This window comes from Balaenoptera acutorostrata, chromosome 12, assembly GCF_949987535.1.
Source record: "Balaenoptera acutorostrata chromosome 12, mBalAcu1.1, whole genome shotgun sequence".
Classification (NCBI taxonomy): Eukaryota; Metazoa; Chordata; class Mammalia; order Artiodactyla; family Balaenopteridae; genus Balaenoptera; species Balaenoptera acutorostrata.
Genome location: NC_080075.1, coordinates 29,397,075 through 29,424,255, shown reverse-complemented (window position 1 = coordinate 29,424,255; position 27,181 = coordinate 29,397,075). Strand labels below are relative to the sequence as shown.

At 37.5% G+C, this 27,181-nt stretch overlaps 1 protein-coding gene and 1 long non-coding RNA gene across 2 annotated transcripts; one reads left to right on the top strand and one right to left on the bottom strand.

Annotated features, from left to right (window-relative positions):
* The first annotated feature begins 4,236 nt into the window (after positions 1-4,236).
* On the top strand, positions 4,237-26,826 carry LOC130709438 (uncharacterized). The gene is made up of 4 exons (XR_009009982.1): positions 4,237-4,308; positions 11,955-12,092; positions 14,047-14,217; positions 26,657-26,826. It is a non-coding gene; the product is annotated as an uncharacterized LOC130709438 (long non-coding RNA).
* LOC130709437 (eIF5-mimic protein 2-like) lies at positions 7,486-9,214 on the bottom strand. The gene is given in 3 exon segments (XM_057558705.1): positions 7,486-8,511; positions 8,513-9,019; positions 9,109-9,214. Coding segments are annotated over 3 exon segments (1,005 nt in total). The 5' UTR covers positions 9,193-9,214; the 3' UTR covers positions 7,486-8,097.
* Positions 26,827-27,181: the final 355 nt, after the last annotated feature.

The following is a 27,181-nucleotide window of genomic DNA, read 5'->3' as shown; positions in this document are numbered from 1 at the left end:
GAGGAGGAGGAAAAGGGAGTTATTGTTTAATAGGTACAGAGTTTCCATTTGGGAAAATGAGTTAATTCTGGAGATGGATGGTGTGATGGTTGCCCAACAATGTGAATATACTTAATGCCTTAACTTGTATACTTAAAAATGTTTGAAATGGTAGATTTTATGTATATTTTACCACAATGGAAAAAAAGCTACCAAAAACTAAAACTCGAAAAGAATTTTAAAACTAGATATCTGTCTTCCAAATTATTGTTGAGTATATAAAATAAGCAAAGTAACATAGAACAAGAACAGGAAACAAGAGGGGCTTCCGTGGTGGCGCAGTGGTTAAGAATCTGCCTGCCGTCGCAGGGGACACGGGTTCAAGCCCTGGTCCAGGAAGATCCCACATGCCGTGGAGCAGCTAAGGCCATGCACCACAACTACTGAGCCCGCATGCCACGACTACTGAAGCCCGCGAGCCTAGAGCCCATGCTCCGCAACAAGAGAAGCCACTGCAATGAGAAGCCCGCGCACCACAAGGAAGAGTAGCCGCGGCTTGCCGCAACTAGAGAAAGCCCACACATAGCAACGAAGACCCAACGCAGCCAAAAAAAAAAAACCACAAACAAACAAACAGGAAACAAGAAACTTTAAGATAGCATAAATAAGTCAGATGAATAGATTACGATGAAATGTCTTTAACTATGATAAGTAATTTTGGCGTACGTTGGCATTGTGTCATACATGCATTTAAACAAGTTCAATTACATGTATTTAACAAAAAGAGAAGAGGAGAATGAACCTTAAGAGTACAAGTGTGTTGTACCCTCCACACTCTTATCAGCATATTAGCATGAGAGAGTTTGAAATGAGAGGTGGGAAACCTCAGTTCTCGAAGTTCAGTGTCCTCATTTGACTTTTATAGTTTAAGCATCTTTTAACTTGCTTCCCTGAGTATGATTCTAGAGTTTAAGTGTTTTAAGTACAATGTGGTCTCTAAACACAAGTCAGGTGCTTCATCAGGTGCTTAGATGCAGGCACAGTGATCTGTTACAAGCCAGGGGGAAAAAGTGGACTCTGATGGATTTATTGAGCAGGCAGAATATCAATTTCAACCTTCAAGGATGATTTTGACCCTGCATGTTTTTTCACTTTTTATGCTGACTTTAAATTCCATTTAAACAAAATATATCTCTATTTGGGTGGGAAAAAAAGATATTGAAACTATATACATTTTGATCCCACTATATATTCATTTAGAAGGATCTATAACCACAGTATGCTCGAGTTTTTTGGTTTGTTTTCTGCTTACTTTTCTGAACTTTCTGCAATGACCTGGTTATTTTTTTTTTAAGGTCACAGAAACTTTCAGCGTATGTGCATTTTTTCTTCAACGAAAAAAGTATTAAAGTTCTTACCGTGTTTCTGGCAGATACTATGCTAGGTGCTACAGTTATACGGCTGTGCAAAATAAAATAAACATGCCCCCTATGATCATGCTCAAGTGGGGAGACACATATTAACAAATAGATACAAATAAGCACATAATTACAAATGACGAGTTAGGAAAATAAAGAAGAGTTTTAAGAGAGTAAAAGGATCCAGTTTAGCTTTAGGAGCCCATGAAGGCCTTTCCAAAGAAGAAACTTCTGAGCTGAGATCTAGAGGATATAGGTAAGTTAGGCAGGCAGAGAGTGGGGAGTGAGAGTGTGCTGGCGGAAGGGAACAGAATGGGAGGAGCTCCAGAAACAGGAAAGTTGGATGCATTTGCCAAGTGAGAAGAAGGCAGTGTGGGTAGAGCAGAGCTGTGGCTAGATGTGGTTAAAGATAGATAGGTTCAAGATCATCCAGGGTTGTGTAAGCCATATTAAGGCACTTGAACTTTCTTCTAGTAGGCAGCTGTGGTTTGATTTACATTTGTACATTTTTTTCAGGCTGCTATATGGAGAATAGCTTGTGGATGGAAAGGCAGGGAGCCCAGGTGAAGGAAGGGAGGGTCAAGAAGTGGAAGTGAGGATACCAGTTAGCTGAAGGCTGTTGCAGTAATTAGTGTCAGAGATGGTAGCACCTAGGATTAGAGTGATGATGACAGAGATGGAGAGAAGTGGACACATCAACTTACTTTTAGGAAATAGTTCTTCCTGGACTTGGTAATAGAATATGGAGAGTGAGGGAGAAGGAGGTGACAAAAAAACAATTTCTAGTTTTCTAGAATAAGCAACTGGGTAAATAAAGGTGCCATTTACTGAGATGGAGAAACCTGAGGAAGAAGCAGATTTGGAGAAGATGGTCAAAATATCTGCTTTGGACATGTTAAAAATGAGATTTCTGTTCCACATCCATGTGGAGATGTTAAAGCTGCAGTTGAATGTAAACAAAGTCAGTTTACAGTTAAGTTTTATGCAAGGGCACTGTCTAGAAGGTGGCTCTGTTCATGTCATAAACATATGCCATTTTTTATGAAAACACCCAGGTGTGAAGATTCCAAATCTCCTGTTAGCGTTCTGGAGCAATAACGTTAACTCTCTTCCTGCCCGAAACGTAAATCTGCACACGTTCTGCAGCTGTGCACAGATGCAGGAAAATAAGTACACATACATTCAATGGCATAGACACATATGTGTGGCTACACTCTCTTTCAACTGCCTCTCAGCTCCAAGGAGGTTGATTCTCTTGTACATCCATGCACTGCTCTCAGGAACTTAATTATTCTTCCTTGCCTAACTCTGAACCTGACATAATCACCTCTCTTGGAGGATAAAGGGAGGTGGTGAAGAGACCCTCACGTATAGTTGTTTGTGTTGTATCATAATATATAAAACAAAATTTTTTTTTATGAGGAAGGGACATCGTTTTCTAATTTTTCCTCCAAATGCTTTAGAGGCTAGCTGTGTCCTGAATGCTAGAATCTGAAGCTCAGAAAACAGGTTCCAGCTAGAGATATCTATTTCTTGGTCATCCACATATAGTGTTCCATACATTGATGATCAATGAGTTCATCCAGGAAGAGAAGAGAACCCAGTTCTGAAACCTTGAGGAACTCCAGCATTGAGAGATTTGGTAGAAGAAAGGACACTAAGGATCTACCAAAGAGGTAGGGAGCAAATAAAAGAACGTGATGCCACGGAAGCAAAGAAAAGCTCAGTGTACATATGACCCAGAAGGCTTAATAGGATCTTTGCAATCTGTCCTGAAATAGAACTCATGACTTATTTATACTTATACTGTACAAATGAACTGATACTTACCCAGCTTTTATTGCCATACACTTTTTAGGTGCTTAGAAAATGCATGAAGTATGGAGTATCAGTTAAGAAAGAAAAGCATTGTTGTAGAAGATAATTCTATAGTTACTATAAACTCCTGTACGTCCAGAGATGTTCTTTTGCCTCTTATATGTGACATGGATAAACTTCTCTTATCAGTTCCTATATTAGTGGATTTCAGAATATTGAAATATATTTTAAAGAAAATAAAGTTACTTTCAAATCTTGTATTACTTTATCACATAAAATTTTCCTTACAATGTTTTGTCTTTTGTATTATTGTCAGATTAAGCTTCCTACAATGTAACTGATTGCAGTTCCCTTTATTAAAAAATCCTGAATGATGTTGCATTTCATGTACAGTAAAATTTACACTCTTTACCCCTGTAGCTTGGGATTCCATGCCCTGCTGAATTTTGTCCCAAACAATTCCTTTTTAATATCTCCCACCACTCTCTTTAATGTAGTCCATAATACAGTCTGACCGCAAAAGTATCGGATTTTTTTGCTTAATCTGTTTTCCTGCTTCCTGGTCTTTGCTAACGCTGTAACCTCTACCTAAAATGCCTTTGTTTCTTTCTCCCCATATTTCAAAAAGCCTACTTACTTTCCAAGGTACAAACTATTTTCTCCTCCTCTGAAAACGTTCCTGAGCCGGAAATTGTCTCCCTTCTAATTTGTATGTCTCCTCTTATGTCATTTGCTTCTCCAGTATATTGTTGCAATATTGTACATTTCTGACAGCTTCAGTTTGACTCATGTCTCCTTCTGATTACCCCGTAACACTCCCATGGTAGTGCCTTTTTTATAGAAGTGGTTTAAGAGGTAAAATTTTTGTCTCTCTTCAATCTGTACTTGTGTTAACTGTACTACTTTTCCATTTTTCTGTAGGATCCAATGATGCCATTGCTCCAGACTTCCCGGCTCAGGTGCTAGGCACAAGGGATGATGAGCTGGCAGACACTGTTAACATTAAACATAAAGAGGGGATCTACAGTAAGAGGGTGGTAACTAAGGCATCCTTGTCAATGGGGAAAAAAACCCTTTCAGAAAGATAATGCAGGTGACTGGATTGGCTTTGTGTATTCTGTGGCCTTTTTTTTTTCCTGTTCATCTTAAATGAGAGTGTTGTCCAGGCTTTCTTTTTTTTTTCTGCTTTGTTAATGCAAACTTTTCTCCTAGCTGTTTTATCGGATATGTACAAGAAGGAAAATAAAAAATCTTTTTAAATGCTTTAGATTTTTGAAAACTGTAGACTTTATTTTCACTATGGGAAATATATTGCAACTTTTGAAATGAAATAATATCCATTTAGGTATGTTTTAACGACTAAAATTCATAGAAAATCTGGATTAAAATGCCTTGTGAATTTATCTGTCAGATGGTACAAACTAATATCTCATAGGCTGGATTCTGCAGGAAAGTGTATGGCTCACATGGTGTTTAACTTTTTAAAACTTTTGCTGCCAACATCTAAAAATAAGATTTTGGGCTTCCCTTGAGAAGTCAGAATATGTAGTTGCACTCAACTTGTATTCCTCCATGGCAGTTATCGTTGACCCTGAGGCATGGTTGTCCTCTGCAGAGAGGACATACATTCTCCTGTTTGCTTCAGTCCCCACGAGTCTCAGACTCAATCCACTTCATACATCTACCTTGTCAGTCTGGTGACTGTGGGTATTTGAGTTTTCATCCTTGCCCCTAGATATAGGCCCTGCTGTTTTATAAAAGCTTTTAATCTTTAGGAATCTGCATGATTTTTTTTCCTTTGCATCCCTGACATTGTGTTTCTTTAATTGATGCACAGTAGTATTTATTAAATGAAAATTCCCGGAGCCACTGAAAATTCTACATGTATACTTGCATGTGTTGCTTTGTTGCATTTACAGTTTTTTATTCCTGCGCATAGCTATTAGGCAAATAGGACCTACTGATCCCGGGGCAGTATTCAAACATAGGCTGGCTCTATGTTCCAGTTTTGGCATAGTGTTAATGACTTCATGCGATGTTGTTAATGCTTTTATGAGGAAACCGAATGAAAGGCTGCTTGCTAAAGTGCACACATTTATTCTTCCAGATAACTTTTTGTTGCACTGAAAAGCATTTTGAAGTCTTTTGAAATAAGATGATAAAAGAAGCACATCTGCCAGTTAACATGGAGGCTGCCAAGTAAATAGAAAGGCAAATATTTTTGCAAAATGGAGTTCCTAAATGAAAACTCTCATATACTAGCTATATACTAGTGGCAATTCGGTACATATAGATAACCCTGTGATCCCACTGTCAGACAATTGAGAAGAAGGTGGATACGGAAACATTGGCAGGGAACAAAGTGATACGCTAAGGGAACTCCGTCAGAAGTCTGCACAATGAACTTACCAAATATAACTCACCTCTAGTTTGCATTTGGTAAGGATGATGTGTGTGAAATAAAGTTGGGCTTTGTTAACTGAGGGACCCCTCTAACCTCCCACTTGTTATGGGGGTCTACTGCTACTATTATTGTTGGTCTATTTCCAGACTGCATCCTAAGGAAAAGTCCTCCTATTTCACCGTTGGAGAAGCCCAGCCTCAGAGCCTCTCACTTTAAAGGATTAAGGAGAATAGGGGGAAGATACCTGCTGGGGAAAATTGAATAGTGACTTTTGTATAATAGCTAAGTGAGCCCAGTAAATATATCAGAAGTAAAAATCTCAGTAGAAGGATTGGAATATAAAACTGAGAAAATCTGTTAGGAAACAGAACATAAAAAGAAGGGAAAAGAAAAAAAATTCAAGATTGGCCCCAAAGGGTCAACATCAAAAAACAGGTGTTCCATAGAGATAATAGAGAAGATAGAAAAAAAGGACTCAAAGGACTAGTATAGGAATAAATTCCAAAACTGAAGGATATGAATTTCCATGTTAATAGGAACTGTCATGTACATAAAAATCCACACCAAGGCACATGACCTTGAAATTTCGAAACACTGGCAAGGAAAGAGATTCTGAAAGCTTCCAGAAAGAAAACAGGTACCATATAAAGAAATGCAAATTAGACTGACGTTAAGCTTTTCAAAAATAATACATGGAACTAGAAACCAAAGGAGTAATGCCTTGAAATTCTGAGGGAAAATTATTTCACTAAATAAAACGAAGGAGTAGATTTAATATTTGTTAAAGGAAAACATGGGATGGAGGAAATGGGGACAACATAAGAGAGAGGGGAAAGGAATTGCCATTGCAGTGTTGGTACAGAAGCTCTAGAACAAGATCAGATTGAGGACTGCAAGAAAAAGGTCAAGTTGATAGAATACCTTATGTAGTTGACTGTATTTAGAAGAGATTTTCAATTCTATTTACATTTATGAGGATGATGTAGGGATTGGTATATAGAAACATAGCAAATGCAGAAATAGGCAATTATTAACTCCTCAGTAAAAGCAAAACTTTGTAAAAGAAAACAAATGTGATTACAGTATACTAGTTGGTTTAACTGTGAATAATAGAAACAAAACACAATCACTGAATATTGATTTCATCATCGTGACTACTATTTACATAATATATAAACAATGAACATTAATATAGGACTAAAACTTTTCAGAAGATAGATTGAGGGAATATGGGTGTGACAGGAAAGTTCTATAAAAGGTAAATCCATATGATCCTAGAAGGAAATCAAAAAATAATTTCTGGAACTAAAAAGGATACAGCAATATAAAGCATGTTATTTGGAAACAAGGATAGTGATACTAGAAGAAATGGCTAAATAAACTGGTGGTGTTTGAAAACTGTTGATTTCTGTTATAAGTTTACTGGAACTATTTGACTTTCAAAACCATTTGTACATGTTATTTTGATTAGTTTATAGTTTATTTTCCCTTACCTCCCAAAACATGGAAGAGATGGAAAATGATATATTTGGCAAATACCAACTAAAATAAAGCTAATGGGCAATGTTAATATTGACAAAATAAAATTCCAGACCAAACAATATTAATATATATTATGAGTTTACCTTGTAAGAACAAAAGGCTCAAATATACCAATAAGATAAAATTTGAGTTTATTTTCTTTTACTCAAACTTGTATGCAGGAAAAATGACAGGAAAATATAGGTAAACCCAACAATACATACCTATCAGAAACTGAGAGACCAGGAAAGAAAATTAAAGTAGACAAGATTTTAAAATGGACTTTAAAAGTTTGACTTACTACAGAGAACTTTTCATTTTTTAAAGAACACACGGAACACTTAGAAAAATTGATGAAGCTGTTGGTTTTGAAGAACTGATGTTCAAAAAGAACAGCTTCTTTGACTACAGTGTAGCTAAATTAGGACTCAACAATAAAAACATGGAATAACAAAACGAAACAAAAATCTGTTTTATGGGTTAAGTAGTAATTGCCCCAAAATTCCTGTCCCCAGGAAACTTCAGAATGTGATGTTATTTGGAAATAGGGTCTTTGCAGATGTCATTAGTTAAAGATCTCTAGGTTATATCATCCTGGATGTAGGGTGGGCCTTAAATCCAATGATTAGTGTACTTACAAAAAGAGGAGAGGAGGCCATGTGAAGACAGGAGCAGAGATTGGAGTTATGCTGTCCAAAGCCAGGGAGCACTAGGGGTCACTAGAAGCTGGAAGAGACAAAGAAGGATTCTCCCAGATAGACTAGTTCTAAAACATGGCTTTAGAAACTAAATCCAACATTTCCAGTAACCATAGGAACAGTTAAAATAAACTTTGCCATGAAAGCCCTTATATCATGCTTGATATAGGGAGGTAGGAAGATGTAAGAACCAGGACACATGAGACATGACATTTTATCTACAACTCCTGTTTGCTTTACTGAGGGTGTAGTTTCAAATTCAGTCACCCTCTTCAGCTTCAGACTCAGATTCTTCTTCAGCATTTTTGAGCCACTCTCCAAACTTTTTCATTTGCTCAAGGATAACACTTTTCCCCTTGGCAGCATGTGCATCTTTATACCATTTCAGAATGGGTTCTTCACTCAGAACTTCAGCTTTATAAAAGAGCAGCACTATTTTCTGGAAGGCTTTCATGAAACGAATGTCGTCATAGCAATACTCCTGAATCTTCAGTAACGGAGTCAGCTCAGACTGACCTTGAGTTGTAAAGGCAGCAAGGAGAGGGCTGTATTGCTTCAAGCGCTTGATGGCTTGCTCTGCTACAAGCTCCTCTTTTTTGTTCCATTCCACGGTGCTCATTACACTGGACCATACTATTCCGATGACAACTGGTTCTGGGATGTTGTTTTTTTTTCATCTCCTCCTTGACATACAAAATTTTATCCTTAAATGGATCACCACGAGACATCTGTTCTTGAAGTTCTTTCTGGAGTTCCTTACGAGCTCCTGTGGTTTGCTGATTCCAAACATACTCTGAAAGCTCTTTCAAGCCTGCCTCGGTAAAATACTTTGTGAAGTGTTCAATGCTTTGTTTATTGGCAGGAAAAAGTTCCATCAGTCTGTTATCCATGCTCACTTTCCAAAGACTTGGAGCTACTGCATTGATATCTTTTTCATTTATCCATGATTTAAAGAGCTTTACAACCAAAGCTGCTGAAACCCCTTTAACCAAATTCTCATTATAAAGGCTATTAAGAGTGGATGCATTAAGTGTTCCATTAGCCAGAAGGACACCGGTCAACATAGCTAGGTTGTTCCTCTCCGACTCTGAAAAACCCTTTAAGAACAGCAGCAGCTTTTTAACCTCATCTTCAAAACCTTTCTCCAGGTATTTGTAGCACCTGATTAACTTGTTAAAAACCTGAGCAAATGCTTACATGGTCTCGAGGTCTTCTTGTGCTGCGAACACACAGACATCTGTACGCATCATGTCATCTGCCAGTGTACCGCCTGGGGCCAGCATTCCACCGGCCACCAGAATGTCAAAGAGTGTTTCTGCATATCGGCAGTAATCAAGTTTTGCTCCAGAAGCATCAAGAAACTTTGCTACTGCTTCCAAATCAGTACCAGTTGCAGTTAAGCCTTGAATAATGCAGTCTTAAAACTGAGTAGAGTCAAACCTCTCTTTTGCATCTCTTTTTCTGGTTTTAAAACGCTGGCCTGATAGCGTTGCCTTTACTGCTTTTGATTACTCATAAAAGACACCCGAATTTAAGGCGAAGAGAAAAGAGCCAGAAATCCCAGAGGTGGCGGCAACTGCGGTGGTGTCTCCTCCGCCACATGAATATTCTTTACAGCAGTTTTCGTAATAGCTCCAAACTGGCAATTACCCAGAGGCCATTATTTTTATATGTACTATGCCATTATTTTTCCAGTAGTATGAGTGAATTGTAGCATATTGCCACTGTTGAATAGTAACCAGTAAATGAGACTGAGTAAAAGACAAATATATGTTTTAACACTTAACGAATCTTACAAATATAATGTAAGAGAAGAAAGCAAGACATAAAGGCTATGTGCTGTATTATTCCATTTATATAAAGTTCAGAAATATAAGTCATTTGTTGCATTTAAAATGGGGTGTTATGCTCAGCCTGGGGGAGATTGAAAGAATGAGGGGAGAGAATGTAGGGTTCTAGGCAGATTTTTTTTTTAAAACCTGGGTACATGTTCACTTTTTACCAATTCACTGAGTTCTCTGTGCATTTTTTGATACATGTCTTCTGATACATAATGCAGAAGATTTTTTTAAGATACTTTTTTAAAAACAACAAAAAATAAGTACTTAGAAATGAATCTCACAAAGGACATGCAAAACTAATGTAGAGAAAATGATAAAGCTTCATTGAAATATATTAAGGAAGACTTAAATAAATTCAATGAATCGCTACTCAAAATTCCAGTAGAATTTTTCATGGAACTTGACAGGCTGATTCCAAAATTTGTTGGAAAATCAAGAAGTCTATTTAAAGAATAAGGTAAGGGAACTTGCCATACCAGACATCAAAAGACTTATGTGTGTGTGTGTGTGTGTGTGTGTGTGTGTGTGTGTGTGTGTATACATATATAAAATTTATATATAATTTATATATGTATAAAATATATATATTTAAGATCTCACTTGCAAAGGAATAAACAAAGAAAAGTGGAACAACATGTTGACCCAGAAACACACCCATGAATGTGGAAACTAATATATGACACAGATGACATAAGAATCCTAAGACATAAGAAAGGGTAAACTATTCAATAGTGTTTGGGCCATTGATTATATATGTAAGAAAAAATAAAATCAGATAGATCCCTGCTGCACACTAAACAAAAATGTAGTCCAAATGATATTAAATGTAAAAAGGAAATCTTTAAGCTTTTAGAATTTAGATGACTATCCTTTGACCATGAAATAATGATTTCTTAAATAAGACACACAAAGCACAGACCACGAAGGAAAAAGAAAACAAGTGGTATTATTAAAATGAAAAATTTTGTGCACCGAAAGACATCATAAATAATTCAAAGACAAGACACAGACTGAGAGAAGATATTTGAAACTCATACAACCTACCAAGAAATTTTATAGTAATGTTCATTGTAATGCTTTTCAATATTAAAAAATTAGAAATAGCCTAAAGTGTATCAACAGGTGAAAATTGATATATTAATTCCATAGAATTCTACATAACACTGAGAATGAGTTCATTAGAGTCACTAAGAGTAAATCCCCCAATCGTAATACTGAGTGTAAAAGGCAAGTTACTTAAAGGTACACAGAGTATTATACCCTTTATATAAAGTTTAAAGACATGCAAAACAATCCAGTACCTTGTTGACAAATACATGCAGCACTGTATAGTAAAAAGTTCAAGAACATCTTTGAGATTGACGAACTCTAAATTGAGCTTAAGGTTGCTACTGAAAAGAGAGAATGGTATCATTGAGGCTTTACACAGGGTATCATTATCATTATATCATTATATCTGTAATGTTTTATCTTATTTCTTAAGCTCTATAGTAGACACATTGGTGTTCATTATGTTGTTTTTAGTAATCTGTATTGCCTTTCTGACTGCTCTGTTGAAAAATATTCATGCTTGGAGATAGGAAGTGAATCTCTTGTCAATCCATTGTAAAAAACATAACCATATTAACTGCTTGATAACTGTATCCTAGTTGTTGTATTGGTGATTTTTAATTTATTTACCAACATTAGTATTTTGCACTTGAGTTTTCTCATACAATAAAAAAGAAAAGAGCTGATTTTAAAAGACCAATAAGGTAGATAAATCTCTAGCAAGTAGGACCAAGAAAAACAGAAAGAAAATAGAAAGCGTTAGACAAATTTAACCTCAGGAGATTTTAAAAAGTTATATGAGTATAATATATAAAATCTAGATGATATAGATGCTTTTCTAGGATTATACGAAATATCAAAATTTGCCCCCTAAGTGACAAAAATGTTGAATAGGCTTGTTCAGATGTACTTTACTACTTGGAAAGATACCTGATCTGGATTTTTTTTTTTTTAACTGTTGCATCAAATCAGCAAAGAACAGATTTTGTTTAAAGTGATTGTACACAGAAGAATATGGAAAACTTTCCAAACCCCCCAAAACTGTCATATGTTATAAAGTCCTTGAAACTGTCACAGCTTTTACATGGTTGAGCCTAAGAGATGCTTTTCTTCCTAATATATAAGGAGGTTTTTGTTTTTGTTTTTGTTTGGGGTGGAGGGGGTGGATTACTTGCTTGTGTTATCTTTTCCTTCTCCCTGGGATCAAATGACATCATTATTCCAGATGCTCAAGTTCAAGTTCTCATCACTGGGGATGAGGACCTCTCAGACAAAAACCAGAAAAAGGAGATCTACAGTAAAAGGGCAGTGACCGAGGCTGCTCGATCTGAAGAAAAAGAATCCTTGCAGAAAGACACTACAGGTAGTGGAACTGTAGAATTATCTGCCTACTGTTCTATTCTGGCCTTCTAAAATGAATATAAATAGAAAAGTATTATATATTCTTGCTCTCTTCAACCCTGCATCTTCTTCATATGTGAAATAGGATGTTAGCTGCAACTTTTGGTATACATTGGCAGGTAAAACTAACATTTTTAAAGCTCTTTGAGATATTTTTGGAGAACTTTGTGAATATTGTACACAAATTAATCTCATTGCCAGAAATTCACATAATGGACTTTTTAAAACTCTACTGATAAAAATATTTGTTGCCATGAGATACTAATTCTCTAATAAAATTGTTTTACATAGGCCTTTGTTCTTCAGGAATTTAGCTTGTTTACTTCCTAACAACCTACCCAGTTAATTTACTTCGGTAGGACTGTGCTGATTAAAAATGCCTGTAAAAGTGTGTTTAGTTTAGGATAGTTTTGGCTCTGAGAGATGAAAACAAAAACAAAATGACATTGGCTTAAAGAAGACAGAAAAGAGTATCAGGGAACAAAGCTCTTTCTCTCCTGTTGCTTCAACATTTTAGCCTCCATTCTCATGCTGTAGTTATCAGACACGTATTCCAGCCAGCAGAAAGGAAAAAAAAGGAAAAAGAAAAAAGTGTATTTCTTCCTTTAAATACTTCTCAAAAGTTAAATGTACCATTCCCCTTCCATCCTATTGGCCAGACTTATTCACACGGTCACACCAACCTATGTTGCCAGGGAGGCTGGGAAATATCATCACCATATGATGGTATGCCCAGCTAAGTCAGGTTCTATTTTAGAGGAAAAGGAAAATGGATTTCGGAGGACAGCTGGTAGTCTGCCACAAGTATAAATAAAAACATAGTTTGGAGTATAATTAGCCACTTCTCTTTTTTTGTGTATTGCTTCTTTTTCAGAAGTTATATTGTATTCTGGGCAATATAGTATTCGAAAATTTACCCGCTTTTTTGCTGTTTTTAAACGAATGCTTCAGAAAAAGTTTTGATCATGTTAATCTCCTCATCAGAAAGTTTTCATTGCCCTTGAAAATAAAAACTAGGACTTCGCTGGTGGTGCAATGGTTAAGAATCCGCCTGCCAATGCAGGGGACACGGGTTCCAGCCCTCCTGTGCTCCGCAACAAGAGAAGCCACCGCACTGAGAAGCCCGCGCCCCACAATGAAGAGTAGCCCTGCTCGCCGCAACTACAGAAAGCCCGCACGCAGCAACGAGCACCCAATGCAACCAAATAAATAAATAAATAAATACATTTATTAAAGAAAAAGAATGAAAACTAAACTTTTTGAGCCTAGTCTTTCAGAACAGTAGAATGGGCTCCCAAAGAACCTTTCAAAGGCTAATTTTTCTCCTTTCCTTACAAATTCTATAATCTAATAAATTATATACTTGCACTGTTTCTTAGACGTTCCGTTGCTTTCCTGATTCCATTTTTTTCATATGTATTCACCTTTGCCCAAAATGCTTTTCTCTTTCCATCTCAGTTTTTTTTGTTTGTTTTAAACATCTTTATTGGAGTATAATTGCTTGACAATGGTGTGTTAGTTTCTGCTTTATAACAAAGTGAATCAGCTATACATATACATATATCCCCATATCTCCTCCCTCTTGCGTCTCCCTCCCACCCTCCCTATCCCACCCCTCTAGGTGGTCACACCGCACTGAGCTGATCTCCCTGTGCTATGCGGCTGCTTCCCACTAACTATCTATTTTACATTTGGTAGTATATGAGTCCATGCCACTCTCTCACTTCGTCCCAGCTTCCCCTTCCCGCTCCCCGTGTCCTCACGTCTGTTCTCTACGTCTGCGTCTTTATTCCTGTCCTGCATCCATCTCACTGTTTATCCAGTGTAACTCTCTTCTCACACTAGTAGATGCTTGAGAGGTATTTTAAAATAATTTTTGTCAGCTTCCTGTCTGAATCTTGATTTCCCTCTCTTAGGTTCCAGTGCTGCTGCTGCTTCAGAGCAGTCAGCTCAACTACAAGACACGAAGATTGATAATCTACCAGACACTAAAGCCATTAAACAGAAAGGGGAGATCCACAGTAAGAGGACAGTTCCTAAGGAAGCCTGGCCCGAAGAGGAGAAATCCTTGCAAATAGATATTGCAGGTAATGGGGAGTGGGGTAGGGGGTGTGAGAGAGAGAGAGCATGCACACGCAAACGCCTGTGTCTACGTGTTTCCACTTAATTCTGATGAGACTATAGTCTCACAATTTAAACAGAGTTCCATCTTTTTAGTTTTTGCTTTCTTATGCATATCACTTCAGTGCTTCTTTGTCTGTGTGGATGTATGTATTTATTTGTAAGATAATTGTTACTTCTGGGAAAAGACACTGGCAATTTAGAAACAAAATTACAATTAAATACCCAAGGCTGATAGTATTAGAAGTGAAGTACCATGTCTCAACACTGAAACAGGGGAGGGAAAGCTTAAGGCATTCCAGATGACTGTGACAAAGACAGAAAGAATCTCAATACAAACTTTTAAAAAATTACAATAAAAAAGACCCAAGATCAAATCTATTTATGTTTACCCATGGCCCCCTTTTTCTAATAACATAAAAGAAAAGTGTATAGGACACAAGCGGTTTCTAGCTAGCTGTCAAACTTTATGTCTTAGAGGAATATAGAACAGTATCCAGATAAGCAAAGAAAGGAGTCAAGAAGCTAATCTAGCGATACTGTATTTTGAAAATAGTCCTCGTGCAGCTGCTAACATCAAGAAAGTATTAGATGGATTTTTTCCATAAGGCCACCAAGACTACACAGTGGGAAAAGAATAGTCTCTTCAACAAATGGTGTTGGAAAACTGGATATCCACATGCAGAAGAATTAATTTGGACCATTACCTTTTACCATATACAAAATTAACTCAAAATGGATCAAAGATCCAAACAGAAGAGCTAAAATTATAAAACTCTTAGAAGAAAACATGGGGGGAAAGCTTCATGACATTGGATTTGGCAATGATTTCGTGGATATGACACCAACAGTATAGGCAACAAAAGCAAAAATAAATAAATTATACTATATCAGAATTTAAAACTCTGCTTCAAAGGACACAATCAACAGAGTTAAAAGACAACCTGTGGAATAGATAGGAGAAAATATTTGCAAATCATGATAAGTGATCAATATCCAGATTATATATGGAACTTCTAAAAGTCAACAACAAAGAAACCCAATTTAGAAATGGGTAAAGGACTCGAATAGACAATTCTCCAGGGAGTATATATGAATGGCCAACAAGTATATGAAAAGATGCTTAATATCACTAATCATCAAAGAAATGCAAATCAAAACCACAATGAGATACTACTGCACACCTATTAGGATGGGTAGTATCAAAAGAACAGAAAATAACAATTGTTGGCAAGGATGCAGAGAAATTGGATCCCTTGTGCACTGCTGGTGGAAATATAAAATGGCACAGCCATTACGGAAAACAGTATGGAGGTTCCTAAAAAATTAAAAATAGAATGACGATATGATACAGCAATCCCACTTCTGGGTGTATATCCAAAGGAATTCAAAGCAGGAGCTCAGAGATATCTGCACACCCATGTTCATTGCAGCATTACTCACAATAATCAAGATACGTCCATCAGCAGATGAATGGATAAATAGAATGTGATATATATACAATAGAATGTTATGCAGCCTTAAAAGAAGAAAATCCTGTCACATGCTATAACATAGGTGAATCACAAGGACCTTGTGCTGAGTGAAATAAGCCAGTCACAAAAAGATAAGCACTGTATATTCCACCTACATGAAGTCTCTGAAATAGTGAAAATCATAGAAACAAAGTAGAAAAGTGGCTGCCAACGGCTGGGGAGAGAAAGGAGGGGGAGTTCATGTTTATTGGGTATAGAGTTTCAGTGTTGCAAGATGAAGATGTTCTAGAGATCTGTTGTGCAACAGTGTGAACATACTTAACACTGCTGAACTGTATGCTTAAAAATTGGTTAAGATGGTAAATTTAATCTTCTGTGTTTATCACACACAAAAAAGAATGTGTAAGATGAAAAAACAACATTGCAACTCTGCAGTGGGTAGTCTAGGAGACATAGCTTGGAAAAGAAAGATGGAAATATAACCTGCAAAAGCATACTCTAGCCCAGGCCGCACAGAGGAGGTGAGCGGCGGGCGGGCGAGCGAGAGAAACTTCATCTGCAGCTCCCTATCACTCCCCATTCCTCACGTTACCGCCTGAACCATCCCCCCACCCCCCACCCCTGTCTGTGGAAAAATTGTCTTCCATGACACTGGTCCCTGGTGGCAAAAAGGTTGGGGACCGCTGCCCTAGAGGACCCTCAAGGAGAAATGGATAATACAGAACACTAGAGAGCTTGAACACACATACTTAGCCCATGACAGACCATAGAAATGAAATTAAAAACAACAAGAAAAGCAGAGTTAGAGAAACATCTGGAAATAATGAGGTTGATGTGTATAAATGTTTGTATGCTTTTAAAAAACAACCTTTCAAATGCTCATAGAACATTTTTTTTTCAAACAGCTTTTTTAATATGTAATGCACATATATAATTCTCCCACTTAAAGTGTACCATTTAATGATTTTTACCCTATTCACAGATATGTGCAACCATCAGCACAGTTGACTTTAGAACATTTTTATCACCTCAGAAAGAAACCCTATACCCCTTAGCTATCACCCCTCTATTTCCTCATCACCCACCTCCCCCCAAGCCCTAAGTCAACCACTGATCTACTTTGTCTCTATTATAAATTTTCCTATTCTAGACCTTAATACAAATGGAATCATTTAATGTGTGGACTTTTGTGACTGGCTTCTTTTAACTCAGCATGATGTTTTTGGGTTCATCCAAGTTAGGGCTTGTATCATTATTTTATTCCTTCTAATGGCTCAATAATATTTCATCGTATGTATGTATCACAGTCTGTTTATCTGTTTGTTGATGGGCATTTGGTTGTTTCCACCTTTTGGCTACTATGAATAATGCTTTTATAAAATAATGATTTTATATTTATAAAATATAAATGCTTTTCTCTTCATGTACAGGTTTTTATATGGGCAGTATATTTTCATTTGTCTTGGGTATGTACCCAGGAATGGAGTTCCTAGATCATGGGATAACTTTATATTTCATCATCTGAGGAGTTGTCAGACTGTTTGCCAAAGTGGCTGCACCATTTTACATTCCCAGGAGCAATGTATGAGGATTTCAATTTCTCTACAAACTCAGCAACACTTATTATCTGACTTTTTCATTGGATCTATTCTAGTGGATGTGAATTTGTATCTCATTTTGCTTTTGATTTGCATTTGCCTCATGATTATGATGTTGAACATCTTTCTGTGTGCTTATTGGCCAGTTGTGTGTTATCCTTGGAGAAATGTGTATTCAGATCCTGGCCTGGTTTTTATTTGGGCTATTTCTCTTTTTTATTGAGTTTTAAGAGTTCTATGTATTCTAGATACACATTCTTATCAAAATTTTGATTTTGATATATTCTCCCATTCGGTGAGTTAAAATTGGGAAGTATGAGTCCTCCAACATTACCTTATTTTTCATGATTGTCTTGGCTATTCTGGGTCCTTGACAATTCCATATGCTTGCAAAATTTCTACTAAGAAATCAGCCAGGATTCTGATAGGGATTGTGTTGAATCTGTGATCACTTTGGTGAGAATTGCTTTCTTAACAGTAAGTCCGTGGACTTGGGATGTTTGATTTAGATAGATATTTATTGATTTAGATATTTATTTAGATAGTCTTTAATTTCTTGCAGTCATTTTTTGTAGCTTTCAGAGTAGAAGTTTTTCTCTTCTTATGTTAAATTTACATTAATATTTTAATTTTTTTGAGGCTGTTGTGAACAGAATGGTTTCCTTTTGCTTTTCTTTTTGTCTTTGGCTGTGCTGCTTGACTTGAGGGATCTTAGTTCCCCAACCAGGGATCTAACTTATGCCCTCTTGCAGTGGAATTGCAGAGTCCTAACCACTGGACTGCCAGAGAATTCCCCCAGAATGGTTTTCTTAATTTCATTTTCAGTTTGTTAATTGCAAGTATATCATAATACAATTGATTTTTTTAATATTTAACTTTTATCCTGCAACGATGCTGAACTCGTTTATTAGTTCTAAATGGTGAATGGGATTGTTTGCTTAATTTGTCTTTCTTAGCTTTCGTTGTTAGTATGTAGAAATGCAGCAGATTTCTGTGTATTAATTTCATATCCTGAAACTTTAGCGAATTCACTGATGAGCTCTATTAGTTTTCTGGTAGCAGCTTTAGGATTTTATAGTATCATGTCGTCTGTAAAAACTGACAGTTTTACTTCTTCTTTTCCAATTTGGATTCGTTTTATTTCTTTTTCTCCTCTGCTTGCCGTGACTAGGACCTTCAAAACTATGTTGAAAAAAAGTGGCGAGAGTGGACATCCTTGTCTTGTTCCTGATCTTAGGGGAAATGCTTTCAGCTTTTCACCATTGAGTATAATGTTAGCTGTGGGTTTGTCATATATGGCCTTTATTGTGTTGAGGTATGTTCTCTCTGTGCCCACTTTCTAGAGAGTTTTTATCATAAATGTGTGTTGAAATTTGTCAAAAGCTTTTTCTGCATCTACTGAGATGATCATATGGTATTTTTTTTAAATAAATTTATTTTATTTATTTATTTTTGGCTGTGTTGGGTCTTCATTACTGTGTGCGGGCTTTCTCTAGTTGTAACGAGCGGGGGCTACTCTTTGTTTCGGTGTGCGGGCTTCTCATTGCGGTGGCTTCTCTTTGTTGCGGAGCACAGGCTCTAGGAGCACAGGCTTCAGTAGTTGTAGCACGCAGGCTCAGTAGTTGTGGCTCACAGGCTCTAGAGCACAGGCTCAGCAGTTGTGGCACACGGGCTTAGTTGCTTCACGGCATGTGGGATCTTCCGGGACCAGGGCTCGAATCCGTGTCCCCTGCAATGGCAGGCAGATTCTTAACCACGGTGCCACCAGGGAAGCCCCCTTTTTTTCTTGATGAGTCTTCCTAAAGGTTTATCAATTTTGTTTATATTTTCAAAGAGCCAGCTTTTAGTTTCATTGATCTTTCCTATTGTTTTTCTAGTCTCTATTTCATTTATTTCTGCTCTGATATTTATGATTTCTTTCCTTCTACTAACTTTGGTTTTTATTTATTCTTCTTTCTCTACTTGCTTTAGATGTAAGTTTAGGTTGTTAATTTGAGATTTTTCTTGTTTCCTGAGGTAAGCCTGTATCACTATAAACTTCCCTCTTAGAACTGCTCTGTCTGCGTGCCATAGGTCTTGGATCATCGTGCTTTCGTTTTCATTTGTCTCTAGGTAGTTTTTGATTTCCTCTTTGATTTCTTCAGTGATCCATTGGTTGTTTAGTAGCATATTGTCTAGCCTCCACGTGTGTGTGGTTTTTGCAGTTTTTTTTTTCTTGTAGGTGATTTCTAGTTCCATAGAGTTGTGGTTGGAAAAGAAGCTTGATATGATTTCAGTTTTCTTACATCTACCAAGGCTTGTTTTGTGGCCTAACATGTGATCTATCCTGGAGAATGTTCCATGTGCACTTGAAAAGAATGTGTATTCTGCTGCTTTTGGGTGGAATGCTCTATAAATATCAGTGAAGTCCCTTTGGTCTAATGTGTTATTTAAGGCCTGTGTTTCCCTATTGATTTTCTCTCTGGATGATCTGTCCATTGATGTAAATCGGGTGTTAAAGTCCTTACTATTATTGTGCTGCTGTTGATTTCTCCTTTTATGTCTATTAATATTTTGCCTTATGTATTCAGGTGCTCCTATGTTGGGTGCATATATATTTACAGTTGTTATATCTTCTTCTTGGATTGATCCCTTGATCATTCTGTAGTGTCCTTCTTTGTCTCCTGTGACAGTTTTTATTTGAAAGTTGATTTCATCTAATATAAATATTGCTACTCTGGCTTTCTTTCGATTTTCATTTGTGTGGACTACCTTTTCCATCCCCTCACTTTTAGTCTGTATGTGTCTCTAGATCTGTAGTGAGTCTCTTGTAGGCAGCAAATACACGGGTCTTGTTTTTGTATCCATTCAGCCAGTTTGTGTCTTTTGGTTGGAGCATTCAGTCTGTTTACATTTAAGGTAATTATCGATATGTACGTTCGTACTGTCATTTTGTTAATTGTTTTGGATTTGTTTCTGTAGGTCTTTTTTTCCCCCTTCTTTTGTTCTCTTCTCTTGTGATTTGATGACTATCTTCAGTGTTATGTTTAGATTCCTTTTTTGTGTATGTGTGTATCTGCTACAGATTTTTGGCTTGTGGTTACCTTGAGGTTATTGTATAGCAGTCTCTGTATATATATGGTGATTCTTCTAAATTGCTGATGTCTTACTTTCAAATGCATTTGCAATTACCCTCCATGTGTACTCTCCTCCCCTCATGATTACTGTTTTTTATGTCATGTTTTACATCAAATTGTTTTGTGTATCCCTTAACTGCTTATCGTGGATACAGATGATTTTACTACTTTCGTCTTTTAATCTTCCTGCTAGCTTTGTTTGTGAATGATTTCCTACCTTTACTGTATGTTTACTGGTGAGCTTTTTTGTTCCATAGTTTTCTTATATCTAGTTGTGGCCTTTTCTTTTGCACCTGGAGAAGTTCCTTTAACATTTGTTGTAAAGCTGGTTTAGTGGTGCTGAATTCTTTTAGCCTTTGCTTGTCTATACAGCTTTTGATTTCTCTGTCAAATCTGAACAAGAGCCTTGCTGAGTAGAGTATTCTTGGATGTAGGTTCTTCCCTTTCATCACTTTACATATATCATGCCAGTCCCTTCCGACCTGCAGAGTGCCTGCTGAAAAGTCAGCTGACAGTCTTATGGGAGTTCCTTTGTATGTTGTTTGTTGCTTTCCCCTTGCTGCTTTTAGTATTCTCTGTATCTTTAATTTTTGACATTTTGATTACAGCGTGTCTTGGTGTGCTCCTCTTTGGGTTATCCTGTATGGGATTTTCTGCACTTCTTGGACTTGGATGACTATTTCCTTTCCCAGGTTAGGGAGGTTATCAGCTATTATCTCTTCAAATATTTTCCTGAGCTCTTTCTTTCAAGTGTTTTCCCGAGCTCTTTCTCTCTTCTTCTGGGACCCCTGTAGTGCGAATATTAGTGCTCTTGATGTTGTCTCAGAGATCTTTTAAACCGTTCTCATTTCTTTTAAAATCTTTTTTCTGTTCAGTGGCAGTGATGTCCACTACTCTGTCTTCCAGCTCACTGATCCATTCTTCTGAATCCTTTAGTCTACTTTGATTCCTTGCACTGTATTTTTCATTTCAGTTATTGTATTCTTCATCTCTGGTTGTTCTTTATATTTTCTAACTCTTTTCTCAAAACTTATGACTTCTCATTCTGTGCATCCATTCTCCTCCTGAGTTCTTTGATCATCTGTATGATCATTACTCTGAACTATTTCTTGGGTAGATTGCCTATTTCCACTTCACTTAGTTCTTCTTCTGGGATTTTATCTTGTTCCTTCATTTGAAACATATTGCTCTGCCATCTCATTTTGTCAATAAGTTGCTATTTGTATTTTTATGTATGTAGTAGGTAAGTTACATCTGTCAACCTTGGAGAAGTGGCCCTCTGTAGGAGGCGTCCTGTGCACTTCAGCAGCGCACTCCCCTCTTGTTACCCAAGCTGTGTGCTCTAGGGGTTCACCCTAAGAGGGCTACTTGGGCCTTCTGTTGTGGTGGGCTAACTATGTGGGCAGTCTGGTAGGCCCCTAGTCTGGTTGGTTGCCAGGTCCTGCCTTGTGTGGATGCTGCTGGCTGCTGCTTAGCAGGGCCTGGTCACAACGTGGCTGGTTGCAGAATGCTAGGGGCCCCGGGGCTAATGCTGGCTCACTGGTGGGTGGAGTCAGGGTCCTGAAGACCCTAGGGTTGTTGCCTACCCACTGGTAGTTGAAGCCAGATCATGGGGTTAGTGCTGGTCTACTGGCAGGCAGAGCTGGTCCCTGGGTCCAGCTGCAGGGTCCTGGGATCCCAGAGCTCATTTCAGGTTGTCGAGGGGGTGGTGTCGCTTCCTGACACAGTTGGGTACAGGGTCTGGAGTGTCCTGAAGGTTTCCTTGGCCTGCTAGTGGGCCAGTCCAAGGCCCAGCTGGTCCCAGGGTAGGCTCTGGCCTGCATTGAGGAATCATAGTTTTCTTGCTTTGAGTGCCTGCATCCTGGTGAATGAGACTGGTCTAGAAGCTTGGCCTGGCTTCCTGGTGGGAGAGTCCTGTGCCTGTCTACTGGTGGGTGGTGCTGGGTCTTGGCCCTCTGGTGGGCTGGGCCATGTCTAGGGGCTAGTCCAAAGGCAGCTGTGAGCTTTTTTGTCTTTAGGCAGCCTGTCTGCTAATGGGTGGAGCTGTGTCCTGACCCAGTTAGTTCTTTGGCCTGAGGCGTCCCAGCACGGTTGCCTGCAGGCTGTTGGGTGGGGACAGGTTTTGGAGCTAATGAGCCAATATGTCATCCACCAACAGTATTCCCCAATATGTCTGCCACCAGTGTCTATGTCCCCAGGGTGAGCCGCAGCCACCCTTCCCCAACCCCTGCCGCTCCAGGAGACTCTCCAAGACCAGCAGGTAGGTCTGGCCCAGGCTCCTATCAAATTACTTCTTTGGCCCTGTGTCCCAGGGTATATGAGATTTCATGTGCACCCTTTAAGGGTGATATCTCTATTTTCCCCAGTCCTGTGGGGCTCCTGCAATTAAGCCTTTCTGGCCTTCAAAGCCAAATGCTCTGTGGGCTCATCTCAACAATGCCAGACCCCCAACCTGGGAGAACCTCTGTAATATATTTACTCTCCAGTTTTCGTTGCCTACATAGGGGTTATGGAATTTGATTATATTGTGAGTCTCCCCCTACTACTGGTTTTGTTGCGGTTCCTTCTTTATGTCTTTTGGTGTAGGAGATCTTTTCTGGTGGGTTCCAGTGTTTTGTGTGTGTGCGTTTTTTTTTAATGGTTGCTCTGCGGATAGTTGTGATTTTGGTGTGCTTGTGAGAGGAGGTGAGCTCAAGGTCTTTTTACTCTGCCATCTTGCCCACTTTCCTCTATACCACATTTTCTTTTTTTTTTTTGTTTTCTTTTAATTTTTATTGGAGTATAGTTGCTTTACAGTGTTGTGTTAGTTTCTACTGTACAGCAAGGTGAACCAGCTATACGTGTGTATATATATATATATATATATATATATATATATATATATATATATATATCCCCTCTTTTTTGGATTTCCTTCCCATTTAGGTCACCACAGAGCATTGAGTAGAATTCCCTGTGCTATATACAGTAGGTTCTCATCAGTTATCTATTTTATACATAGTATCAATAGTGTATATATGTCAGTCCCAATCTCCCAATTCCTCCCACCCCCCATACCACACTTTCCTTATCTATTCATCCATCAGTGGACACTTAGGTGGTTTCCATGTCTTGGCTATTTTAAATAATGCTGCAGTGAGCACAGATATACGAATATCTCTCCAAGACCAAGCTTTCAATTGTTTTGTGTATAGACCCAGAAGCAGAATTGCTGGGTCATATGGTAGTTGTATTTTAACTCTTTGGGTAACCTCCATACTGATTTCCATAGTGGCAACACCAATTACATTCTCACTAACAGTGCACAGGAAAAGGAACCTTTAGCTCCATATCCTCACTAATGCTTATTATTTCTTGTCTTTTTGATGATAGCCATTCTAACAGGTGTGAGGTGATATCTCATTGTGGTTTTGGTTTACATTTCCCTGATGATTATTGGTGCTGAGCATCTTTTCCTGTATTTGTTAGCCATTCGTATGTCTTCTTTACAAAAATGTCTATTAAGATCCTGTGCCCATTTTTTAATGGGGTTGTTTGTTTGTTTGTTTTTATTTGAGTTGAATTCTTTGTCTATTTTGGATGTTAACCCCTTGTCAGATATGTCATTTGCAAATATCTCCTTCCATTCAGTAGTCTGATGGTTTCTTTTGCTGTGCAGAAGCCTTTCAGTTGGATGTACTCCTACTATTTACTTTTGCTTTTGTTGTCTTTGCTTTTGGTGTCAAATTCAAAAAATTATTGCTAACACCAGTGTCAAAGCTCTTACTGCCTATGTTTTCTTCTAGGAATTTTATGGTTTCAGACCTTACATTTAAATCTTCAATCCATTTAGAATTGATTTTTGTGTATGGTGTAAGATAATGCTTCAGTTTCATTCTTTTGCATGGGGCTATCGAGTTTTCCCAATACCATTTATTGAAGAGACTATCCTTTCCCCATTGTATATTCTTGGCTGCTTTGTCATAAGGTAATTGACCTTACATGTGTGAGTTTATTTCTGGTCTCTCTATTCTTTTCCATTGACCTACATGTCTGTTTTTATGTCAGTACTATACCATTTTGATTACTGTAGCTTTGTAATATAGTTTGAAATCAGGAAGTGTGATGCCTACAGTTTTCTTCTACTTTTTTAAGATTGCTTTGGCTATTTGGAGTCTTTTGTGGTTACATACAAATTTTAGGATTGTTCAATTTTTGTGAAAAATGCCATTGGAATTTTGATAGGGATTGCATTGAATCTGTAGATTGTTTTGAGTAGTATGGACATTTTAACAATATGAATTCTTCCAATCTGTGAGCACAGAATATTTTCCCATTTGTTCATGTCTTTTTCAGCTTTTTTCATCAATGTTTTCAGTATACAGGTCTTTTACCTCCTTGGTTAAATGTATTCCTAGGTATTTTATTCTTTTGATGCAATTATGAACAGGATTGTTTTCATTTCTTTTTCTGGTAGTTTATTATTAATGTATAGAAATGCAACAGATTTTTGTCTGTTAAATAATTTTGTATACTGCAACTTTACTGAATGTTTTAGTTGTAACAGTTTTTTTGGTGGCGTCTTTAGGGTTTTCTATATCTAAAACCATGTCATTTTCACATAGTGACAATTTTGCTTCTCTTCTGATTTGGGTGCCTTTTGTTTCTTTTTCTTGCCTAATTGCTCTGGCTAGAACTTCCAATACTGTGTTCAATAAACGTGATGCCGGTGGATATCCTTGTCTTGTTCCTGATCTTAGAGGAAATGCTTTCCATTTTTCACCATTGAGTATGTTAGCTATGGTCTTGTCAGAAATGGTCGCTGAGCTATGTTTCCTGTATACCTACTTTGTTGAGAGTTTTTATCATGAATGGATTTTGAGTTTTCTCAAATGCTTTTTCTACATCTATTGATTATATGAATTTTGTCCTTTATTTGGTTAGTGTCATGCACCACATTGATTGATTTGTAAGATGTTGAACCATCCTTGCATTCCTGGAATAAATCTCACTTGATCATAGTGTATAATCCATTTAATATATTATTGAATTTGGTGTGCTAATGTTTTGTTTGGTTTCTTTTTGCATCTATGTTCATCAGGGATATTGGCTTGTAATTTTCTTGTAGTGTATCTACACTGGGTATCTAGGTAACGTCTGGATAACAGGGTAATGTGGGCCTTATAAAATAAGTTTGGAAGTGTTCTCTCCTGTTCTGTTTATTGGAAGAGTTTGAGAATCTTTCCTATTAATTCTTCCTTAAATGTTCGGTAGAATTCAGCAGTGAAGCCACCTGGCTCTGGACTTTTGTTCATTGGGAGGTTTGGGAGTCTTTTTATCCTTTAGATATAAAAGCAGACTCCATGTATCCCACTATATTTTGGGGAAATTGTCTTAGGGATTCCCAGAGTATTTAGTGAAAATTCTGATTACCAATAATCTATAGAGAAGGTAAAATGGATCCCATAGTTACAAGTGATACTGTGTTTCATATGTATGTCTGTTTCTTCCATGACTTAGAACTCTTAAGAATGTGTATGGAAACTGAATTAACGTTTACAATTATGGTTTATAGTTGTTAAGATGTTCTACATCTTAAAATGCCTATTTTGATATAGAATGACTGTCAAAATGTGAAGATGGAAGATGGTAAATTTTATTAGGTGTATTTTACCACAATAAAAAAAATGGAGGGGGTGTGAAGATGGTTCAGAAAAAAGAATTTTTCAAGGCTCTAAAACATATAAAGAGTTGGAGTTTTAAAAATTCCATCCATTTAATTACTGATGATAAAAATAAAGTCTCAGGTTTCTTAGCTGAAAATGAGATTAATAATACCTCTCTCTCAGTTTGATAAGAGGGGAAAAAGCAGATATAGAGCATATATCATAATAGCCCACACATAGCAAGCAGTAATACATAGCAGCTGCTGTTACAATCCCAAGAACCTAAATGCCCTCCTCAAGGTCATACAGCCAGTCTGTGGCAGAATCCAGCCCAGAATCTGGGTCTTTTGATCCGGAGTCTCTTAAACTATTACCATGCCAATCTGGCCACTAGGCACAAGGCATGAATCCTTTGTCCAGGCAGTGAATTTTCTGAATCTTTATATAGACCATTCTTTCCTTCAGTCTTCGTTTTGTATCTAAAGAATTAAATGTGAATACTATTTCTAAAGGGAATGCAAATATTTTGAAAGTCCTTCAAAATCTTTTTTTTTTTTTTTCGCCTTTTCAGAGTCCAGATGTCATTCAGAATTTGAAAATACCACCCATTCTGTCTTCAGGTCAGCTAAGTTTTACTTTCATCATCCAGTGCACCTACCAAGTGATCAAGATTTTTGCCATGAATCCTTAGGAAGAAGAGTTTTCCTGAGGCATTCTTGGAAAGATTCCTTTCAGCATCATCCAGACAAACAAAGAGAACACACTTGCCTTCCTTCCTCTTATCAAAATGTGGCAAAGACAAAGTCAGATTATACCAGAATAGAGAGCCTCAGTATCAATGTAAGCTTGGAAAACAAAGAAGTACAGCATACTACTAAAAGTCAGGCTAGAGATTTTCCAAAATATGACAAACAAGTTAATGACCTAAAAAGGGATCATAAGGCCACCCCAGAGTTAACAACTCAGCACACTGTGAGTTTAAATGAACTCTGGAACAGGTATCAGGAGCGACAGAGGCAACAGAAACCTCCTGAGTTCAGTGCCAAGAAGGAACTTTCCTTGGTGGAGCGACTTGATCGTTTGGCTAAACTTCTTC